Source organism: Thrips palmi, unplaced genomic scaffold (assembly GCF_012932325.1).
Source record: "Thrips palmi isolate BJ-2018 unplaced genomic scaffold, TpBJ-2018v1 HiC_scaffold_18, whole genome shotgun sequence".
Lineage (NCBI taxonomy): Eukaryota > Metazoa > Arthropoda > Insecta > Thysanoptera > Thripidae > Thrips > Thrips palmi.
The window spans coordinates 4,744,457-4,769,768 of NW_023144627.1; the positions used below are offsets into that span (position 1 = coordinate 4,744,457).

At 43.9% G+C, this 25,312-nt stretch overlaps 2 protein-coding genes across 2 annotated transcripts; one reads left to right on the forward strand and one right to left on the reverse strand.

Annotated features, from left to right (window-relative positions):
- Positions 1-10,760: 10,760 nt before the first annotated feature.
- LOC117644883 (protein snwA-like) lies at positions 10,761-13,192 on the reverse strand. The gene is made up of 8 exons (XM_034384553.1): positions 12,970-13,192; positions 12,458-12,684; positions 12,206-12,382; positions 11,949-12,123; positions 11,618-11,797; positions 11,376-11,527; positions 11,062-11,296; positions 10,761-10,971 (listed from the first exon to the last, which is right to left on the reverse strand). Exons 1-8 carry the CDS (start codon positions 13,118-13,120, stop codon positions 10,844-10,846), a joined length of 1,425 nt encoding a protein of 474 aa, XP_034240444.1. The 5' UTR covers positions 13,121-13,192; the 3' UTR covers positions 10,761-10,843.
- A 155-nt stretch (positions 13,193-13,347) lies between these two features.
- On the forward strand, positions 13,348-16,925 carry LOC117644563. The gene is made up of 8 exons (XM_034384121.1): positions 13,348-13,569; positions 13,662-13,822; positions 14,052-14,294; positions 14,376-14,486; positions 14,562-14,705; positions 14,782-14,826; positions 15,452-15,530; positions 15,613-16,925. Exons 2-8 carry the CDS (start codon positions 13,763-13,765, stop codon positions 16,923-16,925), a joined length of 1,995 nt encoding a protein of 664 aa, XP_034240012.1. The 5' UTR covers positions 13,348-13,569; positions 13,662-13,762.
- The last annotated feature ends 8,387 nt before the right edge of the window (positions 16,926-25,312 follow it).

Genomic DNA, 25,312 nt, shown 5'->3' on the forward strand with positions numbered 1-25,312 from the left:
TCGTTGGATGCAGTACTGCTGTACTGCGTATAATATTTTTCCACTTGGACAAAGTATGCAAACTGCGAATAACTACATCCCAGCCTGGTGCGCGCGTGAAGCTATGCGCGCCGCTCGGGCCGGCAAGGAGCGGCCGGGCGGCTGGGCCGCGCGGCCGAACCAAATTAAACAGAACTTTGTCAAAACTGCATCGAACTGAATAAACGAGGTCATTTTTAGATTCTACGCAAAATTTCCTATCCGTGAGTGACAATGGAATGGACTTTTGGATATGTGAAACAGTTCTAAAATCAATTTGAAAACCAAATTTACGGCACCAGACAGCCGACTTGAAGTTTCCCTTTCACTAAAAAAGCTATTTCCGTTCGTTTTAGGTCCATACATACAGCGAGCCGATTGTTGGCCACTATTTTCCGGGTTGCGTGGTACACTTGGAACGCCAATACGACTTCTGTACCAGAAATGCCGATCCAAAAACTAATTTCCATTTTTGGTCCAAAATTGTATTTTGCAGCTTTGGAGGTTAAAAGCACAGTTTGAAATAGGTTTCTTAGCATTGTCAACCTCACTAAGCAACCCAGAATTCAATTCTCTGTCGCCCTGCTGTGTTGGATTTGCAAAAGGAGGTCAAACTTCCAATTGAAACGAAAAGGCCCAAAGCGCTGCAAAACCGGAAAAAAAGTTCAAGTATTTTGTGGAGCTTAATGTGTGAAAACTATTTCTCAGATTGTAAATCCAACCACACCACCTTGTAGGCCAGTCAATTCTACAGCTCCATTGTAAGTTTCATCGCAATCGGAGACCAAGAGTGAAGGCGGCAGAATATATTTTAAAGTTAGCTGCAAAAATCTGCCGCAGCGATTTCTCATACTTACGCCCGCTCGACCAATCAACCAAACTGATGGGATTTACAATTATTATAGCTGTCTTTACTCTTGGTCTCCGATTGCGATGAAACTTACAATGGAGCTGTAGAATTGACTGGCCTACAAGGTGGTGTGGTTGGATTTACAATCTGAGAAATAGTTTTCACACATTAAGCTCCACAAAATACTTGAACTTTTTTTCCGGTTTTGCAGCGCTTTGGGCCTTTTCGTTTCAATTAGAAGTTTGACCTCCTTTTGCAAATCCAACACAGCAGGGCGACAGAGAATTGAATTCTGGGTTGCTTAGTGAGGTTGACAATGCTAAGAAACCTATTTCAAACTGTGCTTTTAACCTCCAAAGCTGCAAAATACAATTTTGGACCAAAAATGGAAATTAGTTTTTGGATCGGCATTTCTGGTACAGAAGTCGTATTGGCGTTCCAAGTGTACCACGCAACCCGGGAAAAAAGTGGCCAACAATCGGGTCGCTGTATGTATGGACCTAAAACGAACGGAAATAGCTTTTTTAGTGAAAGGGAAACTTCAAGTCGGCTGTCTGGTGCCGTAAATTTGGTTTTCAAATTGATTTTAGAACTGTTTCACATATCCAAAAGTCCATTCCATTGTCACTCACGGATAGGAAATTTTGCGTAGAATCTAAAAATGACCTCGTTTACTCAGTTCGATGCAGTTTTGACAAAGTTCTGTTTAATTTGGTTCGGCCGCGCGGCCCAGCCGCCCGGCCGCTCCTTGCCGGCCCGAGCGGCGCGCATAGCTTCACGCGCGCACTAGGCTGTTGCCACCCCCTGGTACAGAGGTTGCGCACTTGTTCGAGATTATGGAAACTAGACTGTGCACTGCAGAAAATAACCACAACAAAAGTACACAAATTTCTGGCAAATTTTTTATCAGGGATTTAGTGTACTTTTCAAGTACAACAATTGTTGTACAAAGTACAATGGAACCGGCATGACGAGTGCTGGGCAGTCTAGGGCTGGTTGTGGTTTGTACAATTCTCGTTGTACTTTCTACATCCCTGTTGTACTTTTATTGTACAGTTTTTGTTGTACTTTTGTTGTACTTTTCACACTTTTTCTTGCAGTGTGGTTTTCAAAACGCTTTGCACCGATGGAAAGGGCTTGAAATTTAGAGTGCATTAGGCTAATTGCTCTTCACGAAACTCCCCCGTTACCTAATATTAAGGTGCAGCAAAAACACCGAAAAACACGAGAAATCATAAAATTCAGGAAAAACTCGTATTCGCCTTGTTGATGTCAATGATTCCGCCCTTGTGTTCGGTTGAATTGGAAGTATCGGGTAGTCTACTAGGCCTAAATGCACCCCAAATTTTGAGCTCTTTTGATGTGTGCAAAGCGTTTTGCAATCAACGGGCTAGATCTTACAATCGAAGCAAAATAAGTAACCCCTGCACCTCGCTCGCGCATGGCTTCACGCGCTTCCTAGGCCGTTGCCGCCCCCTGCTCATGCTCGCCTGCACTGCAAAACGAGACATGGCCGTCCTTGCTAAGGTGACACTTTTTCCCGGCGGAGAAGAACCTCAAGCGGCTACGACTCCCACTCGCAGTATGGCCAGTCAGGGTGGAGGAGTACATTCCCCCGGGCGCTCTCGCTCCGTCTCGCTCGCACTCGAGAGCGGAGCGGGAAGACCATAACAGCTATTGTCTCCTGGGGAAGGCCAGTCTAGACGGAGCAGGCAGGATAGGCCTGGGCGATTATTGGTTGTAATCGTAATCGGCCGATGAATAAAATAATCGCGATTGGTGTCGATTAGCAGTTCGGTAATCGGTAATCGAAAACGTACACGATTAATCGAAAATCAACGATTAATCGGGGGAAACCGATTATTTGGAAATTGACAAACAAAGGTTAATACTCGTACTATTGTGAAAATAGCATGTAATAAGAGGATAGGAAAACCATGGGCGCAACCTCGAGTATCTGAGACAGCTTTTTCGTGCGTTAACTGAAAACTTTTCAAGACTTTTCCGCTCAGAATTTGAACAGGTGATGCATAGAATATCCGATAATGAGACGATTAATCGATAATCGATCATCGTTAAATAATCGGTCAATCCTTCGATTACCGAACCACTAATCGGGGGTTTGAAATAATCGGACGATTAACAAAATAATCGCGATTATTTTCGATTATTCGATTAATCGCCCAGGCCTAAGGCAGGAACAACGGCGACGCCACTTCCGCGCTAAATTTCTTACGATCGTGTTTATACGTACGTAATGCGACTAAGCAAGCTGCGGAGCTGCGCCAACGCCCATAACTCTCCCAGCGGTGCGTTTTCCTCAAGTTTTCCAGTTTCATTTTTGATAGTGTTTCACTGCATCGGCACCGGTCCACTGTGAAAATCTGTTTTCACTTTATGCCAGGATCATGGATGATGTATTCATCACTTTCAAACTATGACAATATCACAAATCGATGACATTTTCATAAAAGCTCCTTATCGCATGGAATTGACACCAATCTTATCAATTATTTTGATGCCATAGTTGTAAGGAAAATTTGCCTTGAAATTGTCATCGAGTAACGAATCGAATTTTCACAGTGTCTTCCCGGTATTACCTCTCAATGCGCCTCTGACTCTGACCCGAATCTACCAAAAGCCTTCCTTGCGACCTGACTCGGCCAGCACGACGGGTTGGTGGCCGAAGGGTGGGAGGGAGGGAGAGGGGGTGCGGAGCGAGACGGAGAGAACGCGCCGTGCACTGCGAGAAAAGATCACGGTAAATCCTGTACTGATTACTCCAGACTTCACCGTAGTTTTTTAACAGGCAATTCCGTCGTTTTTTACAGGCAATACCGTACTTTTTATACAGGAAATACCGTACCTTTTTTACAAGGAATCCCGTACTTTTTTAGCCGGCAATCCCGTACTTTTACGTAATACCTATCAAAAACTGCTATAATTTTGTTTAGTCGGTTGACCCTCTTTTTCCAAGTTCCTGATGTACGCAACTGCTGAAGTCGGACTCCTGGACCCCTTCCGACCACTCGTTGGAAAGGTCGTGACGAGACCTATCGAAAGGTGCAATAAAATTTTTCAGTCGGTCGACCCCCTTTTTTCAAGATCCTGATGTGGACAATTCTTGGAAGCGGCCCTTGTTGGGATCAGACCTGGTCCTTCCTACGGCATGGACTGTACGGAAGAACGGCAACTACTGTTAACAGACTACGGAATATTTTGTAAAACAAGTACGGTAAATACTGTAGACTGTACGGTGGATACTGGTTTTTGAAGTACGGTAAAGTTTGGCAAAAAAATTATCCAGGATTTACCGTCATTTTTTCTCAGAGTGTGGTTGTGTCACAATAATTAGTGGTGTCGCTGCCCACGGCTCGACGCGTGGGCTGGCCTAGGCCGGCCCAGCACAGTGGGACAGAAGACCGGCGGAGGCGGCCAAAACTCTAGACGCGTTTTGAGCTCCAGAGTCGCTTAATCGGACTCGAACCGAACGTGTGACCCCATCAATGGATTCATCGTTCGGAGAAAAATCCATTGGTGGGGTCACACGTTCGCTTCGAGTCCTATGTAGCAACTCTGGAGCTCAAAACGCGTCCAGAGTTTGGTCCGCCTCCACCGGTCTTCTGGCCCACTGTGCGGCGCACTAGGAAAACCGTCCCTCTCGTTGTCGCCACGCGCGCCACGCCTCGGACAACGGCGGTCGATCATTCCAGTGCTCCATTCTCATTAGCGGCACTCGTCGTCACGTTGCAGGGCCGCACGTTTCTGGTTCCAACCATGAGATGGCCGCAGGGAGGGGAGGAAGGGAAGAGGGGAAGTGGAGGGATGAGGGGAGGGGGGAGGGGGACGAGGGAGTGCACAGTGGGCCAGAAACCAGTGGAGGCAGTCAAAACCCCGGCTGCGTTTTGTGCTCCAGAGTCGCCAAATGGCACTCGAACCGAACGTGTGACCCCACCAATGGATTGCTCCCCGAACGAGGAATCCATTGGTGGGGTCACACGTTCGGTTCGAGTCCCATGTAGCGACTCTGGCGCTCAAAACGCGTCCGGGATTTTGACCGCCTCCACCGGTCTTCTGGCCCACTGTAGAGTGTGGGCGGCAATTTGGAAAGGTATTCGGGGCCATGCTGAACTACCCCTACCCCGCCCCCTTCCGCAGGGCCTCGATACAAACGCCTCGACAAATAATAGGTTGCACCTTGTGCCGATCCGTCACGTGCCGATCGACATCCTTCCCACTCCCCTTCCCCCTCCCCCTCCCCGTTTCCGGCAAGAGAAGCGGTGACAGACGCGTGAGAGGCCTCTTCTGCTGGCATTGTTAGTTACTTTACAGGGAATGGCTTTTATGAACGGCAAGGACGACGATGACGAGGGGGCCGTGGAACCGCCGAGACACTCCGCGTGGCACGGCGACGGCCACAAAAGGCAGCCAAATCGAAAAAATAAACAGATGAACTCGGGAGGTACAAAGAAGGGGCAGGGATGAAAAGAATTTGCCCCAAAATAAAGTTTATTTCAAACATCTACATTTCAACCCATTTTATGTTTTACGGGCAGTATTACGTCTTTTCCGTTGGAATAAAGTAGTCCGTAGGATTTTTTTTCTACGCGGCGAAACAGTTTTCTGGTTATCATCCCACACGTTTGAAACCATAACAACTATTTTGAGCATACGAAGTACAAATTTGTTTTGTTACACACTAAATGTTTATGTAGAATTTTGTACGTGCCACTTGCACGATTTTGTGCATGCGGGGAATTTGCATAATATTAAGCGTGAAAATGCATAAATTTGAGCAAATTCACGCACAATTTTATGCACGACGGCACACAAGTTTAAAATTATGCATCACCACGTACAAAATTGTACATAAACATTTCGTGAGTGTATATACGAAGAAATAGTAAAAGTAAATTACGAACTATTTTATTTGGAATCTTTCGCATGCTCAAAATACTTTTTTGTTAAGGTACTTTACTTCGTAAGGCTTGAAAAGTTTGTAAGGTCATCAGAATGGACACTCCCAATATCCTATGACTGCGCAGCGAGAGTTACCTATGGTGGGGAGTTCTCAGTAAGTGTATGACAAGTTTCGTCATATTACGAACAAATTTCTCTGCATTATGATAGATTTGTGTCGTAAAGCACTGTGAATCAGCTCAGTACTATGACTGCACGTCATTTCTCAGTAGGAGCTAGCCCACATTTAAGACACGGGTGTTTGCCAGGGAGTTCCAGGAACCGTTTTTGCGGTGTGGAGTCCCCGACGACCTCACCTAATCACCTACCTGCCCCACCTTCGCGTGTGTGGCTGCGTGCTTCCGAACCATATCTCACGCGGCCCGTAATTTCACGCATTTTGCCTTCTCGTTTTTCTCGTCGGCGATTTTTCAGTCTGCTGCGTCATCGGGAGCCGCGCGGGGCGGCCGATGCATCAAAGACCTCGTTCAGTGGCCGCCGTGCCGCCACCGAGGCTGGGGATTTGCGGCAAAACCCACCCTCCCCCTCCAACCCCCTCCCCTCCCCTCCGGGCATGACACAGGATTTGTTTCCGCAAAACACAACGGCGCGGTGCAGGCGGCGGTGTGACCTACCTCAGGGCGTACAAAATTTTTCAAAATCTATGAAAATATTTCAATTTTGTTTTATTTTATCATTTCACTTTGTATACACAGCCACAAGTTAAATGCTATTTTTAATTCAAGTTATCCTGGCGTAACTATTTTTATCTATTGAGCCGTATGGGCAGGGCATCCAATATCCCGATATATGTTAATTCTGGATGCCCTTGTGATCAACCTGAAACCGACCGGAAGATATTCGCAAAAAAAACTGAACGGATCGGAAGTCATCGGATATTAAGATGGCGGCGGTAGAGATTCAATTTTCCCCCCTCCAGGGGCGCGCGTCGCTCGGGCAATAAAAATAAAACCAGTAACAAAAAATGAAGCATGCAAAACGAGCGCCAACGGGCACTCGGGTAGCGGACAGGCGCGCAAAAAAAAAAAAGGAAAAAAAGCGGCGAGAAAAACATGACATTGCTAAGTCAAAAACATTCATCCACGGGGGGTTGGAAAGAACTAGACAAGACCAAAGGTAAACAACGCGCCCTTCTGGTACTTCGGCCCGACATCGTTTCGCTGGTAGGCCTTGCCGTTTTTGTGCTTAGAACGCCTGGTGGCGGGGCCGGCTGCGCACTCGCTACAAAAATATTGGAAATTGCCAAAGAAATCGTGGGGAAAAAAAAAGTTGCTTCCGGTCTTTGGAAAAAAAAAAAAAATACTAAACCTCGTGCGGTTTTAGTTTGAATGAGTCTCCGTTAGGTTCGGTACAAAAAGAAACATTTTTAAGCACGCACTGTAAATGTCTTACGGTGAAAGGATGCACCAACATATTATGGAGATTTTCTCGGTAATACCAACGAAATTCGTCAAAAGATCTCTAAGGTACAGTGAATTCTCATTGGCATGTTATGGTGTCAGCTGCACCGCCATAATATGGAACATTTTCACCAAAATATGGAGAATCTTCACTGTAGAACATTTAGAGTGCGATCTTCGGGGGGAAAAATCCAGAACCTCGTGCGTTTTTGTTTTGAATGAGTCTCCGTTAGGTACAGTTAAAAAGAATATTTTAAATCGCGAAGCCTTTAGAAACTGCCTAGGAAGATGCCTCCGAAAGCAATTTCGATATTTTCATCCATTTTATGTTTTTTACAGTGGTGGCGACGAGACGCACACCATAAGGTAAATGGGCCGTGCGCCCCGCTGCTGCTAAGCCCTCCTTGCCCACCGGGCCCTGCGGCTCACCAAATGATAAACTGCTGCGGACACTTCATCCCCTGTGGAGGGGGAAGGGGAGGGGGAGGGGAGAGGGAGGAGGAGGGGAGGTGTAGGGGGGGGGGAGGGGAGGGGGGAAAAGGGGGGGGAAGGGGGGAGGGGAAAGGGGGGAAAAGGGGGGGGGGGGGGGAAAAAGGGGGGGGGGGAAAAAGGGGAGGCAATATGCGGGGTAAAGGAAGTGATCCGACAAAGGCCTGTCTGCACACCCACCTACAGCCGAGGAGGACCTTTGTGAATGGCTGGGTGGGCCGGTGTGCCTGGACCTGACCAAAGGCAAAAGAGTGTGGTGGTAAGGGAGGGGGCACGGCTCCGTCAGCTCGTTGCAGGCACAACAGCAGATGTCATCGTTTCGCTGAATTCCGCAGAGAACGCAGTGCATTCCGCCCGCGCAGAATGGGTTAGAGAGACCAAACGAGCGGACTTGGCTGTCCGTTTGTCCGGAAACAAACGAAGGTGCGAGCTTCGGCTCGTTCGGCTCCGTTTCGTGCCGAGCCGGGCGGGCGGACACGGCAAAGCTCGCCAGGCTCGGACGCCGAAGCGGCCCGAAGAGCGGCCGACGGGTCACTCGGAGCCGAACGACAGCCGCTAGATTGAACCTTTGACTATCAGAGGGCAGCACCTGTCGGGATGGTTTGTGACAGCTGCTGGGCGAGGGGTGAGGCGGGGGTCTCTATTGGACTGCTTCCGAAAAAAGCGGGTGTCGATCCGGAAACAGAGGTTTCAACGAGCGTTCGGTGACGAGTTCGGGTATCTTCGGCAGCCGATAAATGCTTCGGCTCGCAACACATGCCGAAAGCCGCCGACAGCAGTGTCCGCTCATTTGGTCTCTCTAGAATGGGTAGTGCCCATTTCATTCATTTCAGTCCGCTGACACATTTCGTCAAATTGGCCATCGGTGGATGATGATGATGATGCACCACAGCCAACGCACAGATGACACTTCCCGACAAACTTGCCGCGGACGAACAACAGGGACACTGCCTAATGATTTCCGTCACGGCACACGAGGATTTACACAAAATTGATTATGCCCCGCAGGCAGCTCTCCCCTGCGGAGCGCGCGACAGTAGTGGGACTAGGTTCGAAAATTCCCGGGGAAACAATCTTTCGGGGGAAATTTTCCCCGAGATTTCCCCGGGGAATTCCCGGGAATATCCCCTTGGCCGGGAACATTCTTCATATGAAACCCATCACTTTTGATAAAATTTAAAATTTTTTAATACAAATTTTTTTGATAAAACTAATTTTTGATTACAAAACGTTTTGTTTTTTTCCCTTCTGAAAGAAAAATGGAAATACACTCATGTGTTTCATAATTTTTACTTGTACCTGCGTGTTCTACTTTTTTCCCTGCAAAAAACCAGCTGTTTTTAGCCATTTTTGGCGAGCGATAGCGAGCCCTTGCCGTGTTTGGGCGCTCCGAAAAGTGACTGGTCGTGCGTCTGTCTGTCTGTCTGTCTGTCTGTAGCGTACACCTCACGTTTCTCAGCAACTACAACACTAATAGTTCCCAAAATTTTGCACCGAACCCCCCTAAAGGTCCACAGGGGATTTATTTTATATTTACGATTACTACCGTTTGAAATATTCAAACATCTTTTTGAATTAGGTTCTTAGCGTGGGTTTGGTTGGGGAAAAATATACAATTTTTCATACTTGCGGCCGCGGCTCTCAAATACGGGACTGGCAAAACTTGGCAAATAAAAAAAAATAGAGAGAGAAGGGGTTAGAAGTGAGTTCGGGCTTAGTTTTTCGATATTCTAGAATGATTGAAACCCCTCCGGAGTGTCAACACAGTGAAATACGGAAAAAGAAAGTGACAATTATTTCGCGTTTCGTCCGCCGCCCCCTCCCCTCCCCGCCACAGGGGAAATGTTTTTGTCAGTGGAGGTTTTGATCGGTTTTTAAAATTTCAAGAATGATTTGGGCTTTTAAGTTTTGAGAGTGTATTTCCATTTTTATTCTCAGACATTTTACTTTTTAGTTGTTTGCTTTGCTCAATAACTTAGAAAATAGTCAAAGCAATCTAAAATACAAACCAGACCTAATCTTGCCAAAATAAATAGTCTTTGCTGACTCTTGGCACTGACTCTGGGGAAAAAGGGTTCATTGCAATGCTGTAAGTTTACTATTACTAACCTTAAAGATAACTATATGGTGAGTGAGAGTAGCGCATACTGGTTTGACATTGACATCTGATTTAATGAACGATTCAGTGACTTGGTCATATGATTTCATGAGACGATTCTTTTAACTTCATCATACATTGTCTGCGACAACTGGTAATTTGTGTCAGTCTGGTTTGAGTTGGCTGTCTTTTTTAAATTTTTTCAGAATGTTAGGTAAATACTTATGCTATACTGTTTTAAAGATTAAATATCACATCATGACTATCATTATGAATAAGATTTAAATTGCGTTTAGCAATAAGTGGGCTCGACATTGAATTCAATGGAACGATTCAGGGTCTGACAGAAGGTCTTCTCCGTAAAGTAGTTGCAATCAGCCTGCCTGTAAATGTGTCTTTTTTAATGAATTGAGATAAATCAATGAAGTTTCATCCACTAGTTTAAAATAAAAGGGGGATAAAAAGGCTTTTTAGGTATTACTTATAACATTGTGTATTCATAAGTTCAATAACAAGGAGATATCGAATGGTAATTGAAGCATTTGTGAATCGTCCCAGGTAAAAATGGCTTTTATTTTTTTAAAGGCCCTTATACAACTTTATAAACTTATATAAGCATATGACTTTATAAAGGTGCCTTTATAAATATTTATATGGTTCGTTTTATAAAGGTTTATGCATTATAATTCATAAAGCCACATACATATGGCTTGATAAAGGTTTATAAAGCCACATACATATGTTTTGATAAAAGTTTATAAAGCTTTAATATGGTAAAAAGGTCTATGGAAATGCTGGATAGCCCCCCTTTCCCCCCCCCCCCCCCCCAACTGGGTCTTTCCCATGGGATGGCACATAGTGCTCAAAGCAAATAAAGCCAAATTGAAAAGATTTTTTTTTATTTTAAAATAAATCAAGTCCAAAATAAAAAAACAACATTGTGGCATTGCCATCTTAGCAAAAAAATAATAATACTAGCAATAAATAGTACAGGCATGAAGTGTATTTCTAATCAAACAGTTTTCCTGCTTTCACTTGGTTTTTAATTTCTATCAGTCTTCCCGCGAACACACTTTTCAGGGCTGCGAATTTTTTCGTCTTCCACTTCTTTCTCTTCGCCACTCCATTAGAAAAGTCTGAAATTAATAATGAAAGGATATGTAAATTAAGCCTCAATTAAAATAAAAAAGAGGGAAGGGGTTGAACTAAAAACTTGAGTAACTTACCAACAATTGCTTTAAGGGCACCATGATGCAGTGGTTTCGGTATCTTCACTTCTTTCCCCTTGCTTCCTGGGCGCCATACCTGCCCAGTGACGGTGCAGTCAATGATTTTTGAAGGAATAAATACTCCTGAAAGTAATCTCCTAGCAAGTGTGTTCACATTTGTAGCATTGGTTAATGCAGAAGTCAACACATCTTTCTTGCAAAATATATTTCTACCCAATTCCTTTGTTTCCCCCTGAAAAAAAAGGAAAATTATAATAACATTGATGTACTTATGGAAATTCAATGAAATGGTTTGACGCTAATTTACATACATGCAAGTCTCCATATAACTGATCCTTCAGCTCCTCATCTCTGAGCTTATCAGCATCTAAATCATCATTTTGCTCTTCAAGTACCTCGTCCACATTCATATCATCGGCATCACTCCTCCTACTGAAGCTAGAATTCTTGTCCTCAGATTCATCTGAAATTAAAGTAAATGAAATATTAAAGAATATTACTTTCTATGTGAAACATAAGCCTAATTGCTGATGTCATAAATCATTCTAAATACCTAGATCCTCGTTGCCATCTTCCCCCCCATTATCTTTCTCTTGGGGATTCTCTGTGTTAACTTTTTTCCCTGACTCAGCTCTCTTCCTCTCTTTGACATTCTCAATGGATTCTTTATCCACTTTCTTGTTCTCCTTTGTTTCCATCTTATCCTTGCCATCATTATCTTTGTCTGCATTATCTGATCACAGAAACAAAATAAAAATGAAGGGAATAAAGTTAGCATGAAGGGTCATAACCATAATGTGGGCTATTGAGGCGGAAGGATAAACAAGTTTCTCGTGCAGTCTACACTTCAAATAAAAATGAAGGGAGAAGACTATGACTCTTACCTTTCTTTGCCTCTAATTGTTTCTTAAGGAGTGCTATTTGTTTCTGAAGCTCATCTTTGGAAGGGCTATTACTATTAGTTGCATCAGGCGTATCAGGGCGAAAGCCAGCTGGACTCGAATCTCTGCTAGTTCGTTGCCCCAGAGATTTCAACAAATCGTTTTCATTATCGGCCAGCTGGAACACCATGCACAGCAGTAAGAAAAGAGGTTATAAAGTCAAACCTTTCAATTAAGAATTAATGATAAGGTAATCTCACCTTAGATTTATGAGAAGCAAAGTTCACAACCGAATCAACAGACCCATCTTCATCGGGCAACCACTCATCATCACTTTCATCACGATTCCTAATGGTCTTTGAAAGCAGAGCTGCATTTGCCTGACGTTGTGCCTCAGCTTTGTTGCGGGCCAGAATTCTAAGCCTTGTCTTCTCTGCCTAAAACACAAAGCAAGATAATCAATACACCAAGAGACGTATCTGACAAAACATTATAAGATGCTTGTAACAAACCTCAGTCATTTCAGGGCCTTCAGTCTTTTCCTTCTTCTTCTTCTTAGATTTAGTCTTTACTGGGACTGCTGGCTTAGGTTGAGTAATTTCTGGGTCCACTGGCTTAGATTGCAGACTTCTCCTCTTGTTTAGAATTGGAATATCACTGACCAAATTCTTGGGTGGAGGCCTGTTCCTTGGAAGCTTGCAAAGTCTATTTATTTCTTCGTCACATTTGTTGAAATCAGCTGTAACGATGAAAAATAATATTATGAAATAATGCTTGCTCCTCACGGTCCAAGCAGACTTAAAACAAATGTACAGAGGAAGAGAAACATTTCTGATCATGATTTGCCAATAGATCGTGGGGAGATGTTCTGGCAGGCCAGCCAAACGGCTGGAGTGCAAGAACAGAACCTAACCTTAATCTTTCACAGTCTCTACATAGGAATCACAGTTAATATATTTTGTTTTTGTTTTGGGGGGAGAACATTATCGAGAGTGATAAACAGAGATGAAACGAAATAGCTTACCATTTATCATCAAGACGGTTCCGTGGTGCTCCTCCCCGCGGTAAAAGAACTTCACTTTTTGGTTAACGGCAATGCCTGAACCCGCCTGTAAAACGTTTTTTTCATGCACCCGGGAATACGACCGGTCGTCTCCATCGATTACAAGCCACATGATCAAAACATTAAGTATTAAAGGAATCTGAAGAAATGCAACGAGCTAACGTTAACAACGCTACACGGCTTCTCAATTCAAACAACTGCAGTCAACTGTTATCTGCGGTGTAGTCAATCAACGACCCATGGCTGCCAACTGATAGACAAAACTGATCAATGCAATTCCGAGATTACGTTCCACTATTAGGAAAGGAATATCAACGAAAATACAATTTAAAATTTAAAAAATATTTTTTGATTCGAAAAGATAGTTATTATTCTGCAGTGGCCTTTTAGAAAAATTGGCATTCCCTCTCAAGGCGTCGAAGATGCATGTGACGTCAACTGTAACAGGTTCCAGAAGGCAGAGGCCTGCCAGACGACAACAACCTGTTTGTGTTTGTGTTACTTTTGTTCGAGTCCTTTCTCTAAACCTTTGTTAGTAAAATGTTCTTGAACACTTGACACGTGAGTATTCGTTGGAGAGAACCAACCTTTTATTAAATAGAGGTGCATTTTTCTAGACAAAGTTGGACTTATATTGTTTTTATTGTTGCTAGGCTATGTACGTACAGGTTAGAGTAAATGTCAACACTTGCTAATTAGAAGTCAAGTACTGATGTAATTCCAAGCCATCCGGCCGTTTATTGTTGCTGGCAGAATGTCGTCCTCTGCTGAATCATCAACACACACTCCGAGGAAAAGACGCCGATTATCTGAGGTTAGTTAGAACTGTGGCCTACTGTGCACTACTAAAACTAGTTCCTTGTTTTTGTGGCTATTCAAGAAAGTCAGGATTGCTGAGTTTCTGATTTAAGTGCTAGCTGATTTATTTGTTATTCTATTGGGTTCACCTTTTGTCATGATGTTTTAAAAGTCAAGTTCTTTCAGTGATGTTCCAGCGATTCCTCACTCTTTGGTTAGATAATAAAACTTTGCTTTGTCTGCAGGTATCGACTCCTTCGAACACTTCTCAAGAAGAAAGTGGCCATGAAGATGACATGTTAGAGTTTGATTTGGAAGGTCATGTGGCATCGCTTTTGCCAAGCAGTTCAGAACATGAGGAAGGAGCAAACGTCGAAGAAGTTAGTTCTGACTCCGAGGAAAATTGTAGCCAAACAGAGGAAGAACTGTTATTGCCATTCAGAGACAATGCTGAAGTAAATCTGTTTGTTGAAGATCAGCTAAATGAGGTAAGAAATTGATCCATTTTGATTTTGTGATGCATCCTTCTAAATGCATTTTCTAATAAAGTTGTATGTTGTCGTATCAAGGACTTTGAACTGCTTGGCAATGATGACTCGGATCCAGTCGAAAGAATACCTGATAATTTGGGAGAAGACTCGTTAATCAACACAAGTTTTATTGCATACAATGAATCAAAGGTATTAAAAGGAATATTTGTTTTATTTTTTAGCATGTTGTTTCTTTTTTAATCAACATTGTTTTCTTGTTATCAGGTGATAGATTTTGAGGATGAAAAAAGTCTTCAGGGTAGTCAACTGAGTAACAATGATGCGAATGAAAAATTCTGCGACAAGTCATGCAACCTGTCTGTAAACTCTGATCCTTTTGAACAAGGTGCTTTTGATTACTCGCAAAGTGTAAGTTATCATTTTGCTTCTAAACTTTGTGGAACAGAGTGTACATAAACTTTGTCTAACAGTTCATCTTTTGCAGGATCTGGTTTTGAATTCCCTACCACCTTTAGAGGATGAGACCAAGGTATGAAACACTCTGATTATTACTTTGTTTATAAGTGCTACCACAATTATCTTATATCTCATTTCATTTTAACTAACTTTTTTTAGAGACAGTTAATTTGTTTCCTGGTAGAAGTGCACCTCAAAATAAGTAATCCAAAAATATTGATTTCTTGGTACTTGACCACAAATTTAGCTTGTTTGAAGGGGTCAGTAAGATGCAGCCTGTTTCAAGCTGTTAAAACTTTTAGGTATCTACTACACTTTCTTTGTTTCTCCTATTTTTATTCTGCTCAAATAACCTAACAGAGCAGACACAGATCTTGGTATTTATTAAAAAGGATCACCTCAAAGTACATAGGAAACTGGAAATGTATATATTTTGCTCACTTGTATTTTGAGGCGCACTTTTACCAGGAAACAAATAAATTGTTTCTTACAAGTAAGTGAAAATGAGATGTGATGAATCTGAGTTCCTTGTGGTAGCACCTGATGCTCCTTAGCTTGTTCTGTCAAAAATTAAGTACCTATCTGTCTTTGTTTTTGCTTAAGTTAAAAAATATGCATAAAAGAACAACAAAGGAGAGTAGACACTTGTTGCACTTGTTATTATGTTGTTGTTGAAGTCAATTTTTTTTTTTTTTCAGGACACTTCTCTTATTTCAGAGGAAAATATTCAGAAAGGCTTGAACTCATCTGCCCATGACCAAACACTATTGGCTACTGGTAAGTTTGTATATTCTCAATATTGTTTCTCAAGTAAAATTGAGACAAGATATTTTAAATACTTTTCTCTTTTGACTTCTAGATCAATTGGATACATCTGTGGAGGACCCTAGCTATTCGAGCACTCCTCTTAAAGAATACCCCACATCCACAGCAACTTGCTCTCGTGTCATCCCCACCAACATTGAAGCATTATTTCTTTCTCCATCCAACTTAAACATGAATGCAAGTTCAAGTGACAATGATAATGAAAGTTCAAGTGACAATAACAGTGATCATGAAGAGACACACTCTGATTCAGAAAAACAGAGCAGTGACAGTGGATCAGAAGCTGAAGAAGAACAGCATGATTTGTCTCAATATTCTGAGTCAAATAATGTGTTAGAAATAGGTGAATTGGATGAATCTACAGAAAACATCCGTTCAGCAGACAATGCACTTTCTAAAGCTATTCTTTTTTCTGAGCTCCAATTGTATCCTTCTCCTCTCTGTCATCTCTCTGTTCTTGAGGGTATTCTTGACATTATGAATTTGTACTTAAAAAACAAGCTTTCTAAGAATGGTTTGCAGCGGCTCATTGAAACTACCTGCAAGTTTCTCCCTACAAACCATAATTTACCAACTTCCTCTTATCAGATTCTTACATTTGTTCAGAGCTTAGCACCTCCAGTACCAGCTGTTAAACATTTTTATTGTAAAAGCTGTTTTCATTATCATGGTGAAAGTAATGTTGGTGAATGTGCCATCTGCAAAGTGTCAACCAATTTTGGTCATTTTTACATTTTTGATGTTGCTGCACTTTTAATATTTTTTTTTGAACATAGGAATTTGGCAGATCTTATGGATAATGAAGCAAGAAAAAGAAGTAATAGAGATCCTAAGCTACTGACCGATTTAAAAGATGGTAGTGTGTATCAATCTTTAAATAAAAATAGAGCGAGGTATGATGTGAATCTTTCTCTTAGTGCTGATGGTCTTAGAGTCAGAAAGGGAGGCAAAAGTGAATTATGGCTAGCAATGATTTCAATTGTCGAGTTGCCCATTAATTTGCAAAGGTCTTTTCTAACTGTAGTAGGTGTGTGGTATCATTCAGTAAAACCAGACATGAGAGTGTTTCTTAAACCGTTTGCGGAATCTTTACAACATCTTGATCTAAATGGTGTTGAGTGGACTCACCCCACCACGGGAGAAGTACATAAGAGTTGTGTCCGGTTACCAGTCACTATTTTGGATGCTCCAGCTCGAGCCATGGTTCAAAATATTAAGGCCTTCAACAGTAAATATGGTTGCAATATTTGTGAAATTAAGTTACAGAGAAGTGTACATGTTCCAGGCCGCAAAGCAGTAAGAGTTTATCATTATGTACCTAATCCTCCTTTGCGTACTAAAGAATGAATGTTACATCAAGCTGAAACAGCAGTGTTGGAAAACAAGAAATCCGTTAAGGGGGTAAAAGGTCCTTCTGTTTTAAGCATTATACCTTCAGTAGATATATCAAAGTGTATCGTGCCTGAATACCTCCACTCAGTTTTAATTGGAGTAGTCAGACAATTAGTAGTTATTTGGTGTTCAAAACCAGGTCCCTGGAGTATAAAACATAGAATTTCTGAAATTGATGCTTTCTTAGCAACTTTCAAGCACCCCAGTTTTGTTCATAGATCAGTGAGGCAACTTAAAAATTTTAAAAGTTGGAAAGCGTCTGATTATTATTATTTTTTGTTGTTTGAGGCTGTGCCAGCTCTTCAAGGTCACCTTCCAGACCCCTATCTACAACATTTCATGTTGCTCGTCAAATCTATTTACACATTTCTCAAATCCTCAACTATGCAAGCTGAACGGAAGGACGCAGACTCTCTGTTGCAACTATTTGTTATTCAATTTATGTCCCTGTATGGGGATCGGCAACTAACCCATAATGTTCATCAATTATGTCACCTCGCTGCCTGTGTAGAATTATATGGCCCATTGTTCTGTTTTAGTGCATTCTCCTCTGAAGACCTTAATGGAACGGTTTCTAATACCACACATGGCACAGTGAATGTTGATGCAGAGATTGTCAACAACATCAAAACCTGTCAGGGCGTCATAATGTTACAAAATATTGTGAGAGGGCTTCATGGCCTTAATGTTCCTTATGATAGTTCTTTCTCAGAAGGAGAATTTCTTGGAGATGTTGTGAGTGGTACATTGCTGTCACCAGAAGAGCTAGCTGTTCTGCCTAATGCTAATTCCATATTTTATGCGAGGGCTAAGTTGGGCTATGATGATTTTACATCTGAAATTTACAAAGTTGTGAATTCTGTAAATTATAATGTCATGTGGAATCACCAAGGAAAGCAAGAATATGGTTCAATCAAATACTTTGCCAAATGCGGTACTGAGAATTTTGTTGTCATTCGACTGTTTGACGTTGATCACACTAAAGTGTTTTACCATGCTAGAACTTTGAAATGTATTGAACAATTTATTCCTGTTATTGTGTCCAACCGTTTTATTGCTAAAAAATTTTCAGATCTTGCATCAAATATTGTGAAAGTTGGAAAAATTGGCTGTTATGTGTATGTCAGGCCTCATTTGTATCGATTTGTTCTGTAACATTAGATTCAACATTCTATGTATTTTCTTACCAAAGTTAAATAAAATACTTTTGACTGAAACACTGTTAGAATTCATTCATAAATTTTACCATGAGAGCTCGATATTCTGTACCACTTTTCCTTTATTGAGAGGCATTTACCTGCCTAGTTCATAGTATCTTCTACTCCTCTTAACATAGCAACATCCTTACATTCAATAACTTTGAAGTCATATTTGGTTTTATTTGGGTCCCACACAGTTTTATAAGAGACGTTGAATAAGTACAGCAGCCTGTACTAGTTAATACAGTTTTATACAACATAGTATATACGACTGTATAAAGCAATTTTTATAAAGGCCCCGTGCAACCTTATAAAGTGTTTTATAAATCAACATCAAGCTATATAAAATGTCATAAATACTTCGATATAAAACCTTATAAAATTGTACAAGAAACCCTATATAACTTTATAAGTATTTATAAATCTTCCCGTGAGACTTTATAAAAGCCATTTTTACCTGGGGTATTAAGTAATTCAATGCTGGCTGTTGAATGTTACTCGACTGAGTAACAGTGTTAGGGTTCATGTTACGACACAATGAACAGGAAACACACTTAGAAATTGCGAAAATAACTTCCAATTTCATCCCAGACCATTACTTTTCCCAAAATTTACCAATTTCTGAACAAAATTTTGAAGTCGAGTTCTACATAGTTTCCTGCAGTTTTGGGTGTGCTGATCACGAAAATGACTTCCAATTTCATCCCAGACCTTTACTTTTCCAAATATTTACCAATTTCGGACCAAAATTTTTGAGTCGAGTTATACATAGTTTCCTGCAGTTTTTGGTGTGCTGATCACGAAAATGACTTCCAATTTCATCTCAGACCTTTACTTTTCCAAATATTTGCCAATTTTGGACCAACATTTTTGAATCGAGTTATACATAGTTTCCTGCAGTTTTTGCTGTGCTGATCACGAAAATGACTTCCAATTTCATCTCAGACCTTTACTTTTCCAAATATTTGCCAATTTTGGACCAAAATTTTTGAGTCGAGTTTTACATAGTTTCCTGCAGTTTTTGGTGTGCTGATCACGAAAATGACTTCCAATTTCATCTCAGACCTTTACTTTTCCAAATATTTACCAATTTTGGCCAAAAATTTTTGAGTCGAGTTTTACATAGTTTCCTGCAGTTTTTGGTGTGCTGATCACGAAAATGACTTCCAATTTCATCCCAGACCTTTCCTTTTCCTAAAATTTACCAATTTGTGACCAAAATTACAAAGTTGAGTTTCCCATTGTTTCCTGCAGTTTTCAGTAAGATAATCACGAAAATGACATGAATTCCGGCCTTTTCGTGACGGAAGACACTGTATTGGCCTTATTCTCCACATATTCTTCGCCATCTCCTATAAGAATGTGTTCAGACGCATCGCTCGCCTACTACGCGCCCAAACTAAACGGCGCGTACCCCTAGTTTAAATTCCCGGGAATTTCCCATTTTTGGGGTTTGATTGTGCCCGGGAACGTTCCCGGGAATTCCCTAAATTCCCGGGAATATTCCTACCCTTTAGAACACTAAGTGGGACTCGCGCAGTTGGCAACTCTAAAGTGGCCACCCGCCATTAGAACCCGCCCTTTGGCAACCCTATATAGTCAAGCAGACAGCCCTTGAGGGACGTAGGGGAGAGGGGGTGGGTCCAGCCCGTCAACAAGTCCCCCTTGTTTGTCAACAAACGTGGCCCACTGGAGAGAAAAAGAAAAATTAGCGTAAACTTGGCTGACATAAAGTGGCGTCAAGTCTGTAAGCTCCAGCCACTCAGGGACGAGGTGGAGGGGTCCTTTTTCAGCGAACTGATTTCGAAACGGAGGTCTCTCTCTCATACACACACACACACTCATCGTGTCGTACAGAACGAGGGGGAGCGACCCATGCGAAGGAATTAGCCTGCTGTGACAGTCCAGCCCGAGGGGGAAAGCACTCGCGTAATAGTCGGGTCACTCTGTCCGTAATAGCACGCGTAATAGTGTGCGTAATAGTAGCGTAATAGCTGAAATTCTCAAAATTTGATCTATTTTACGGTTTTTTTGTCTGTTTTCAGCTAAATCGCTATATTTTGAGGCGTAATAGAGCGTCATAGGCGTAATAGTCGGGTCGCAGGTTTTAGGAGTGATTTCCCCCTCGGTCCAGCCAGTCACGCAAGTCGGCAGTCTTTCTAATCAACACCAGTTGCCAGCGCACAGTGGGCCAGAAGACCGATGGAGGCGGTCAAAACTCTAGAAGCGTTTTGAGCTCCAGAGTTGCTAAATGGGACTCGAACCGATCGTGTGACCCCACCAATGGATTCCTCCTTCGAAGAGCGATCCATTGGCGGGGTCACACGTTCGGATCGAGTCCCATTTAGCGACTCTGGAGCTCAAAACGCGTCTGTCTAGAGTTCTGTCCGCCTCCACTGGTCTTCTGGCCCACTGTGCAGCGAAGGCACGAGGTCGCCATTCCCAGAAGGCAAGTTCCGAATTGTCAAAAAGGGAAGGGGGACGTTGCGTAAACTCTACACTTGCCTGTCAAGAAGTTGGCAGTCTCGCTTGGACTCTTTCTCCTCCCCCTCCCCCTTTTACACTTATTCCCGTACAAGGACACGCGCCTCCCGACGCGAATCCGTTGGTCCTAGAGCTGCCACATGAGCAGACAAAAATTCGCGTGATGCTCCGGAGTCGAAACGGGGAGGGAAAACTGCCAAAATTGCAGTGAGTAGCCACAGAGTTGCCACATGAGTAGGCAAATATTCCCAGAGGCATAAGTGTCGAAAGTGTCGCCAAACTCGGCCTGCCTACCAGGCAACTTCTCGACAGCAAAGCCCAGGTCACTGTGAAAATTTGAGTCGTCACTTCACTCTAAATTTTCTACAGTGAAGATTCTCCACATTATGGTGAAAATGTTCCATATTATGGTGGTGCAGCTGACCTCGTAACATAGAATTGACTGTACTTTATAGATATTTTGTCGAATTTTGTTGGTATTATGGAGAAAATCCCCACCATAATATGTTGGTGCAGCCTTTCACCGTAAGACATTTACAGTGTTGACAATTTCAAGGCTAATTTTCCTTACAACAATGTCATCAAAACAATTGATCTTGAACGAAAATGTCATTAATTTGTCATCATTTGAAAGTGATGGAAATGTCATCCACGAATTTGTCAAAAAGTGACAGCAAATTTTCACAGTGTACTGCCTAGCAGGAAGGCTGAGTATGACAACCCTTCTGACAGAAGTGCATTGTCGTAAGTATTGCCTGTTTAGGTGACTTGATTTGAGGGGCTAGACCACGTGGCACGTATTGGGTGATCATCTGACAGAACAACGTATCTTCATAGGGAATCCCACGGTAGACACGCTTTTATTAGTGTACGAATGCCACACGTATGTGGTGCGTGTAGTGTAGCCGGGTCTGCAGGGGCAGGAGCAGAGTGAACCTGGGAGGCACACCGACACGAAACAAAAATGAAAGGGCGCGCTTTCGATCCGAGACTCGAAATCATTCAAGAGAAAACGAGAGGAAATTGGACTGCTGCAAATCGCTCTCCAATAAATCGCTCTCGGCTCGAGAAGGCAGGTTTTCTGGGTGCCCGTCGCACAGTGGGCCAGAAGACCGGTCGAAGCGGACAAAACTCTAGACGCGTTTAGAGCTCCAGAGCCGCTGAACAGGCCTCGAACCGACCCACCAATGGATTCCTCGTTCGGAGACCAATCCATTGGTGGGGTCACACGTTCGGTTCGAGGCCCCTTAAGTGACTCAGGAGCTCAAAACGCGCCCAAAGTTTCGTCCGCCTCCACCGGTCTTCTGGCCCACTGTGCGTCGGATGCACAAAGAGGGGGGCTGTGCTGTTCCCTGAACCTACGGCCCACACTGCAGTGTTTGGGAGGATATTGCGATACAGGCTCCAACACGCGACGCGGCGCCTGAGCTCCGCGGAGCAAGGCGTAGCTCAGCGCGCCGAGTTCCGAGAGCGGCAACAAAAGAAGAACTTTCGCGTGTATTTATTGGTCCTTCCACGCAGCATCGAGAGGACGGGGGAGGGGGGAGGGGCGTCGGGGGTCGAGGGTCGGGGCGGGGATAAACTTGTGCGGGATTCTGAAACAACTACGGACCACGTGACCCCACAGGCGGGTCTCCGTGGGGGAGTGGCTGGTCTGGCGGATGAGTGGATGAGGGGGTTAAGAAGACGGCGTGTGGAGTGGCGGTGGAGTGGCACCACTGTTAAAAAAATTAATGAAAATTCATAATTTTTTGTAAGAAGTCGATTTACTTACATTCAGTCTGAATTTTCATACCAAAACTTTCATACTTCGCGGTCTGAAAGTTTCAGACGACGTTAGTCTGAATTTTCAGATAAACATGTTGTATGAAAAATGATACCAGTCGGTCTATTTTATCAGACTAAGTTGTACGAAGACATTGAACAGTCGCACTAAAAAATGCCACTCTGAAGAGTAGAACACAAATCGGCGAACTTTTGCCGTCGGTTTATCGTAAACGCTCAGCGGATCGTCTCGGCTCAAAAATTGGGTACACGGCAGTAGACTCCTACTTGCAAAGGTAGTGAAGAGGCTAGAGGTGACTGCTGATTTGAGAGGGAGAGCGGCCTTAGCCCAACCACGCGCCGACCCGTGGCCATGCGCGAGAGTGAAATTGTACTCTTTGTTATTTAGCTTATACTGCTCTTATTAACCTGAATCTTGCTTTGGTGCGCTCATGCCCTTTCAGACAATCACTTGGAATAAGTTTGTAACAAAATATTCGCAATTTCGCCTTCAAGTGGCAATTTTAGCTCCAAAAGATCATCCATGCGACACTAGCGCCACCTAGCGGATAGAGCAATAAGTGTCCATTTCGGAGCTCTGAAACATTCTCTATGCTTTTACGACACTAAACGTAAATATTATTTGAAATACAACAGTAGTATTGATAAAAGTTCTGAGAAAATCGAAAAATGTAAAAAGGGGACGGGGTTTTTTCACTTGTTTTCCGATTTCACAAGTATGAATTTAGTTTTCGGACGACAATGTACAAAACTTAATAGCCATCGCTCTAAATATTCAGACTTGCTAGTCTAAATTCAAATTTCAGACAACAGGTCAAACTTTTCAGACCGTTGGTCTTAATATTCGTACCATTTTATGAATTTACGATTCAGACCACCAAGTAAGACGAAATCAGTCTGAATTTTCATATTTTTTTTAACAGTGACGGAGAGAGAGAGAGAGAGAGAGAGAGAGAGAGAGAGAGAGAGAGAGAGAGAGGGAGAGAGAGAGAGAGAGAGGGGGGAGAGAAGACCGCTACCAATTTTGCACAGGAAAGACTAGCTAACTGGATCAACATTCCTCAGAGCGGATGCAGTACCCACTCCAACACACACACACACACACACACACACACACACACACACACACACACACACACAACACACACACACACACACACACACACACACACACCGAAAAAGACAGTTTTGTTGCGGTTCGCGGGTCGCGAGAATGCGGCGTGTCCTCGAGAGTTCTCAAAGTTGGCATTTTCGGGGAAAGCTTCGAAACACGACGCGGCGGCGACTTTGATGACGGCAATTAATCACACATGCGGGCCGCGCGCGCACGCACACACACACACACACTAACACACTAACACACTCGCGCGCGTTCCTCTGCGACGTCCCAAATTGCCCGAGAGACGGGAGCTAAATCCAAATCAACTGGAGCAACAGCTGGCTGCAGGAGGCAATCCCTCTGAGCCAAGTGGGGATGCGTGGACCCAGGGATCGAGAGAGAGAGAGAGAGAGAGAGAGAGAGAGAGAGAGAGAGAGAGAGAGAGAGAGAGAGAGAGAGAGAGGGCGCAACGTTTTCGGCATCGGCCTGATGGTGCAACAAGTCCCAGTCGGGCGAGCGTGAATTCGTCTCTGCGGGGCGGAGCCATCTCGAAGTGACCCGGCAGGGCACGGCAGGGGGGCGCGCTAACGCGTTTTAAATCGCCGTCGTCAGCGGCACCTGCAGTAAAAATAAGGAGAAAACCTCAAGGATAATAACTCGGAAAAAATACTGAAATCGTAAAAAGCGTCCGTTTCTGAGGCTGTACAGTACACAGTATTGAAGTTGTAGCCGATACTCCCGGCAGCGCGCAGAGCGGAGCAGAGCGCGCCTCGCCTGTGTGTATCTGGTTCCATTATCAGAGCGTATGGCTGCGGATGCCTTGCCGCTTGCCGACCGCGCCACGCAGACTGGAGCGGCCCCGCCACAGTGGGCCAGAAGGCCGGTGGAGGCGGCCAAAACTCTAGACGCGTTTTGAGCTCCAGAGTCGCTAAATGGGACTCGAACCGAACGTGTGACCCCACCAATGTATTCCTCTCCGAACGAGGAATCCATTGGTGGGGTCACATGTTCGGTTCGAGTCCCATTTAGCGACTCTGGAGCTCAAAACGCGTCCAGGATGTTGACCGCCTCCACCGGTCTTCCGGCCCACTGTGCCCACGGAGCCCCTGCAGAGCCCCATGCAGCCCTGCGCCGGCGACGCGACACTTGTAACACGATTACGATCCACGTCGAAAATAATTGGCAAAGTTTGGCGCACGGTGATGCGCCCGCGCCCCTGTGTGCATGTGTGTGTGTGTGTGTGTGTGCATGTGTGTGTGTGTGCATGTGTGTGTGTGTGCGTGTGTGTGTGTGTGTGAGCGCGTTACAATGAGGGTAATGTGCGCTCGGCAGCACAAATTGCTTGCTAAGTACGGATTACCGGATTAGCACCAAGAAGGCCGAGGGGGGCTTGTCGACGCCGAGGAGACGCGCCCCGGTACCGGCAGTGCCAGCCCCGCCAGGTACCCGTGACTAAGTGGTAGCAAGCGGTAGCAAGGTCTCGCTTTCAGCGCGTTAAGCGATATTAGATTGGATTAGCCGTGCCGTGTCCTGCGGTGCCATGCCGCACAGTGTGCCAGAAGACCGGAGGCGGTCAAAGTCCCGAACGCGGTTTGAACTCCGGAGTCGCTAAATGGGACTCGAACCGAACGTGTGACCCCACCAATGGATTGCTCTCCGGACGAGGAATCCATTGGTGGGATCACAGGTCCGGTTCGAGTCCCCATCAGCGACTCTGGGGCTCAAAACGCGTCTAGAGTTTTGGCCGCCTGCGCCGGTCTTCTGGCCCACTGTGT

Excerpts from the sequence above, each read along its gene's own strand:
- LOC117644563 (XM_034384121.1), top strand. The coding sequence starts at position 13,763 with ATGTCGTCCTCTGCTGAATCATCAACACACACTCCGAGGAAAAGACGC. Across the intron at positions 14,706-14,781 it reads CTTTTGATTACTCGCAAAGT|GATCTGGTTTTGAATTCCCT; the intron begins GTAAGTTATCAT and ends CATCTTTTGCAG. Across the intron at positions 14,827-15,451 it reads CTTTAGAGGATGAGACCAAG|GACACTTCTCTTATTTCAGA; the intron begins GTATGAAACACT and ends TTTTTTTTTCAG.
- LOC117644883 (XM_034384553.1), bottom strand. The coding sequence starts at position 13,120 with ATGTGGCTTGTAATCGATGGAGACGACCGGTCGTATTCCCGGGTGCAT. Across the intron at positions 12,685-12,969 it reads AACCGTCTTGATGATAAATG|CTGATTTCAACAAATGTGAC; the intron begins GTAAGCTATTTC and ends TCATCGTTACAG. Across the intron at positions 12,383-12,457 it reads AAGGCCCTGAAATGACTGAG|GCAGAGAAGACAAGGCTTAG; the intron begins GTTTGTTACAAG and ends TTTGTGTTTTAG.